Source organism: Penaeus vannamei, chromosome 13 (genome assembly GCF_042767895.1).
Source record: "Penaeus vannamei isolate JL-2024 chromosome 13, ASM4276789v1, whole genome shotgun sequence".
In the NCBI taxonomy this organism is placed as follows: Eukaryota; Metazoa; Arthropoda; class Malacostraca; order Decapoda; family Penaeidae; genus Penaeus; species Penaeus vannamei.
The window spans coordinates 27005967-27010966 of NC_091561.1; the positions used below are offsets into that span (position 1 = coordinate 27005967).

The following is a 5000-nucleotide window of genomic DNA, read 5'->3' on the forward strand; positions in this document are numbered from 1 at the left end:
ACCATTATCTTTTATCCTTTCTTCGCGGTTAATTGTACTGTGTTATTCTAATTCGTTTGTAGTTTGGTTCTCCCCATCACTCCCACCATCTCTGTCCTCGTAGATTTCTTTCGATCCGCCTCCCTCGCCTCCCGACCCTTCACGACCGCTCTGCGGGCGCCGGCACAGACCTCCGCCCGCCACGTTTCATGCTGCTCCGCGGCGCTCCGGGTTACCTCGCCCAGGAATTCCACGACGGCGAGGCCACGAGCCTAATGAAGCCTCCCAGCATACTTCGCGCAAGTTGGGGATCGCGGCGGCATTGCTTGGGTCCCCGCGGGAATGCCCGGCCCCCGCCCGCCGCCGCGCCGCGCCCTCCGCGAGAGTTGATCCTGATTTTGCCTCGTGGATTAGCTATTTCCAGGTGGTCCTTATTATTATCATTATCAGCATATTTGCTGTCATTATGGTTATTAACCCTCTCGATATCACCATCATTACTGTCTTCATTACATTTTTTATCATTATTGTTTTTACCATTATGACCACCATTGATACTCCCATTGATATCAGAAGCACTGTCATTATCGTCATTGTCATCATCCTTGGCACTAGTATTATTATTGATAATATTACCTCTCACCTTCCTGGGCTTTGCACGGGCGAGCGGGTAGACGAACGAAGGGAAGGTCACTTCTTAATATATTCATTGAGTTCCTGTCTACGATGTCTTAAGTCGCGGGCGCTGTGACAGGGCGGAATCGGTGCGCCCTTTTGGGGGAGGCTCCATGATGGAAGGACGGGCTGGCCTCCGCCGAGTCGTCTTCTCCGCTTCTGCTCTTCTGCGCCTGTTTCCTTCATCTCCATTCCTTCTCGTTTTTTCCTCAGTTGTTTTCTACGCTCTTCGACCTTCCCTTTTTTCCGTGTCTTTCTGATTTCCGTCCGTGTGCATTTTTCCAAACAATAAACATTTCCAAGGGTTGTTTGCACTGCAGCTTAGGATATATTTGCCCTCCTTCCCAGACTCCTCCGAAATGTTTTCATCTTTTAGGTTAAAAATGCATCTCGTTGCGGATTTGCCTCGCTGGATATTCATGCCGGCGAGACAAAAGCAACTTGAATCGCGTTTGCGCCGCCAGGGAAGCGGTGCAGGCGACTCGGCTTTGCTGTTTCTTCCCTCATGCCTGAATTTATCACGTTAAATAACAGATTCGATGTTCAGGGAATTAGATTCTGCGTGTATAAACCGCTGCAGCGTTCCTTTAACGCGTTAGGGATTGTAACTCCATTCGCAGTTCCTCGTTCCATTGCAATGGAGAGGTTGATGTGATGAGACAACGGTACACAACATATGCGAGACTGGAATATTACTCAGTATAATAGTCAAATGAAACTTAACGATATGGAAATAAATCATTACACTCCTAGCAAATCATATCACATTCGACGCAATGTATAGCTATGTGCAAAACACAACCCACAACCAAATAATTGAAAACAAAACGGTTTGATATGAGGTATAACAATCTCATGTGATGGATCTTTATACCAGTCATGTGATGTTCTTTATTCTTGTAAGATACCTATTTCCTATTAGTCACTGACTTAAAAGGCAAACTCGATGTGTTTTTGCAGTCTACCGCTCGCCAGTGTACCAGCTAGTATGTATAGTATCACCGCGCAAATCTTTGACGCGGGGACTGGGGAACGAAAGCCCAATATACAGCACGTCGACGCAAACAATCCCTGGGGAGTAAAACATTTGAATATCATTAAGCAGCGTTTTCTTTAATTTCGGTCCCGCTTTAAGATTCAGAAGGGGCGTCCAGCGCCAGCTCTTGCTTAACGTCCAGTTTTAATGTCCTTCGCCTTTCTCTTCTTCATTCTTTTATGTTTCCTCTATTTTCTTTTCTTTTTTGCCAGTAAGCGAGTTCAGTCTGTTTTTCTATTCCTATTATTATTTCTGCTTGTCTACTCCTGTCTGTCTTTCTGCCTGTTTGTCTTTTTTCTATCTTTCTTCCTGCCTTCCTATCCCTTTTGTTTCTGTCTATCCCTTTATCTATATGTGTGCCTCTCTTTCCCCATCTAGCTATTTATATTTCTATCTAGCTATCTATCTAACTGTCTGTCTCTGTCTGTTCGTCTGTCTACCTGTCTGTCTGTTTATTTGTCTATCATTCAATCTGTCTGCCTGTCCATCTATTTATCTACCTTTTATGCAATAATTCCTTGTTAATCTACCTGTCTACGTATCTATCCCCGTCTACACACCGAACTCCTTGTCTACGCACAGACACCCATTCTCCCTCCCGGACGATCAAAACAAACAGCAGACTTTTGTGTCTGAATAAACTGCCGAGTCACTGCCAATATGTCAGCCAACCATGACGTTCATGAGGCAGGCTTGTAACGTGCGTGAGGATGCTTCGTCATGCACGGCCAGCAAGGTTTGAATATACTAATGAATATGAAAAAACAGCCGTCAAGCCCTTATTTGAGGATTTACTGGAAGAAAGCCGAATGTGCAGTTTTGAGCGCTACTGTCACACCTTTGTGTTGACATGTGCTGCTGCCGGATATCAACTTTCACATTCAGCGTCATTTATCTCGAAGCTAAGCCAGTCAGCGGAGGGAATTCTGCGCGTGCTGACACTCGGACGTAGTTATCTATTCTTGTTCAGCCCGATTAGTCATGCCCATGATGAGGTGTGTCTTGCAGTTTCATTCCTGAGTCCATTAATAGCTCCATCGGCCGTGTTCGCCTGATTCAACTGGTATCAGCTCATGGCTTCAGGCCGCTTGCTAATTACCCTTCTTGCCGAGTTGGCTCTTTAAAAGCCTCGTAATTCAGACGGATGACCTTCAAAGTCACCCGCGCCACCCCTAATTAATTTCGCAATTAATCCCCGAATCAATCCCATAATAAGAGTGCAAACTAGACCCAGTACAGTCTCTGAGGACGAATTATAACCCTTTAGCACCAGACTCACTCGCCCGAAGGCTGTTGTACTCACCTGGGGTTCCAGTCGGGTGGCGTCCACTTCACGAACTCGGAGCCGGGCTCGTTGAAGTTCTCGCTGACGAAGGCGGTGACCTAAGGAAGGAAGGGGGTCACGCTCAGACGAGGGCTTGGTTCTTAAGTCTTCATATATATATATATATGTATATATATATATATATATATATATATATATATATATATATATATATATATATCTGTGTGTGTGTTTGTGTGAGTAGTAAGCAGAAAGGTGTATATATGCAACCTCTTTTACTCGTTTTGTTATTGTATCCATTATTTGCACCGTTAATTATAGTCACCTGTAGTGTTACCTTCGCCGCCCTACCGTCTCTTCCCCACTACTTCCCTTCTCCCCTCCTCTCATTATCGCCAACGTCTGGGGTCCCCCCCTCCGAGCCCATCACTCCACCACTGTCCTCTTGCCTCCCTCTTTGCCCGCGCCACCGTCCCCATTCCCTATTTCTACGGTGACCACTAAAACTACTGGCAGTTCCCCGCCGTCGGCGCCGCCCCCACAGCCGGGCATTCCGACTAAAAATCATTTTCTGGTCTGCACAAGGGCAGAGATGCGAGCGGGGTTGCGAGAGGTTGGGCAACCATTTAACATGGGAGTCCCGTCTTGTCAGTTATTTATAAAACCACCACAACAATCACATCTCCCCGACTATTAGGGCAATTAGCGGTTATAATTGCTCTAAGTGGGATCATTATCCAGCGACACCTCCTTGCTCTCCCGCTTGTACTCAAGGCACTGATGAACAGGACGAACGGAGGCGGGGACCGGGGGGAGGGGGGCGTCCTGGTAGAGGTGCTGCGGCGGGGACGTCGCGCTCGCAGCGCAGGGCTCGGCGGGGAGGGTGTCCTTCCAGGGCGAAACATCAGGCATCAGCTGATGGCTTTGTTCCTTACCAAACATCAGTGATGGTATTTGGTATACACCTCATGGCAATATCAGCCAAGAGCTACTTGTTTTGTTTGTTTGCCTGTGTTATTTTTATCGTTACATGTCGAAAAAAAATCCTTTTGAAGCGAAAGCTACCTCTCTTTCGCCGACGTCGCCTTGAATGACGCGGCGGCGCGGACAGGACCCGCAAGCTGCAAGGGCCGCGTCCTCGTCCTCGGAGATTCTGCTAATTATTCCATCAACACTAAGACGGCTCCCACCACCTACCCCTTTGTCTGCCATCTAATAGGCCGTTTCAACACATCCTCCCTCTCCCCCAGGCCGGGAGTCAGCCACATTCATCTTGCTAAGTTCTCAACCACCATCTCGACCCACGTGCTTTTCACCCCTCCCCTTCTTTCTCTCTTCCCATTCACTTCAACTCCTTCATTTCCTCATGCGCCCTCCCCCACTTTTCTACTTAACAATTCCATTCTCTTCCTCCCTCCCTATTCCCACATCCCCCTCTCCCTCCTTTCCTTTATCACATTCTCTTGTCCCTTCTCTTCCCTTCGCTTCCTTTTCCTTCCAATCCTATCCCATCCCATCCCTCCCCTTCCGTCTCTTCCCTATCCCATCGTTCCCCCCTTCCCTTCTCCCATCCCCAGCCCTCCCCAGCCCTCACCTGTTCCTTCGAGGGCTTGTTCCCCGTCTCGTTCATGAGGTCCTGGAACGCCCTCAGGGTGTCGTTAGGCGAGGCCTTGAGGCTCATGTCCACGAAGTGCTTGGAGTCGTTGAAGAGGCGGGCCATCTGGACCGTGTGGAGCAGGTTCCCGTGGCAGTAGATCTCGCTGCGGAAGATAAGAGGAAGAAAGCAGAGATAAGACACGGCGTAGGCTCTGGAGGAGGAGCGCGGGAGGAGGGAAGGTATGGAGGAAGGGCCGCGAGGAGAGAGCGACACTTCCTCGAAATAAAGATAAAGTGTCGTCCTCCGAACCACTGATAATTGCAGATACATAATTAGATAGATAGATAGAGCATCCGCGAAGACGACGGCATGAGTTATTCGAAATAAAGATAAAAGGCCGCTGTCCAAACCTCTATCTAAATAGATAG

General features: G+C 48.2%; 1 protein-coding gene across 4 annotated transcripts in view; it reads right to left on the reverse strand.

Moving 5' to 3' along the window:
- The window catches only part of Treh (Trehalase), a 53530-nt gene that overhangs the window by 36055 nt on the left and 12475 nt on the right, over positions 1-5000 (reverse strand). For all 4 annotated transcript variants that reach the window (XM_070129102.1, XM_070129100.1, XM_070129101.1 and 1 more), the window contains exons 3-4: positions 4570-4735; positions 2994-3073 (exon numbers count right to left, since the gene is read on the reverse strand). In XM_070129102.1, the coding sequence (XP_069985203.1) occupies positions 2994-3073; positions 4570-4735 (246 nt within the window). The remainder of the gene's footprint in view (positions 1-2993; positions 3074-4569; positions 4736-5000) is intronic.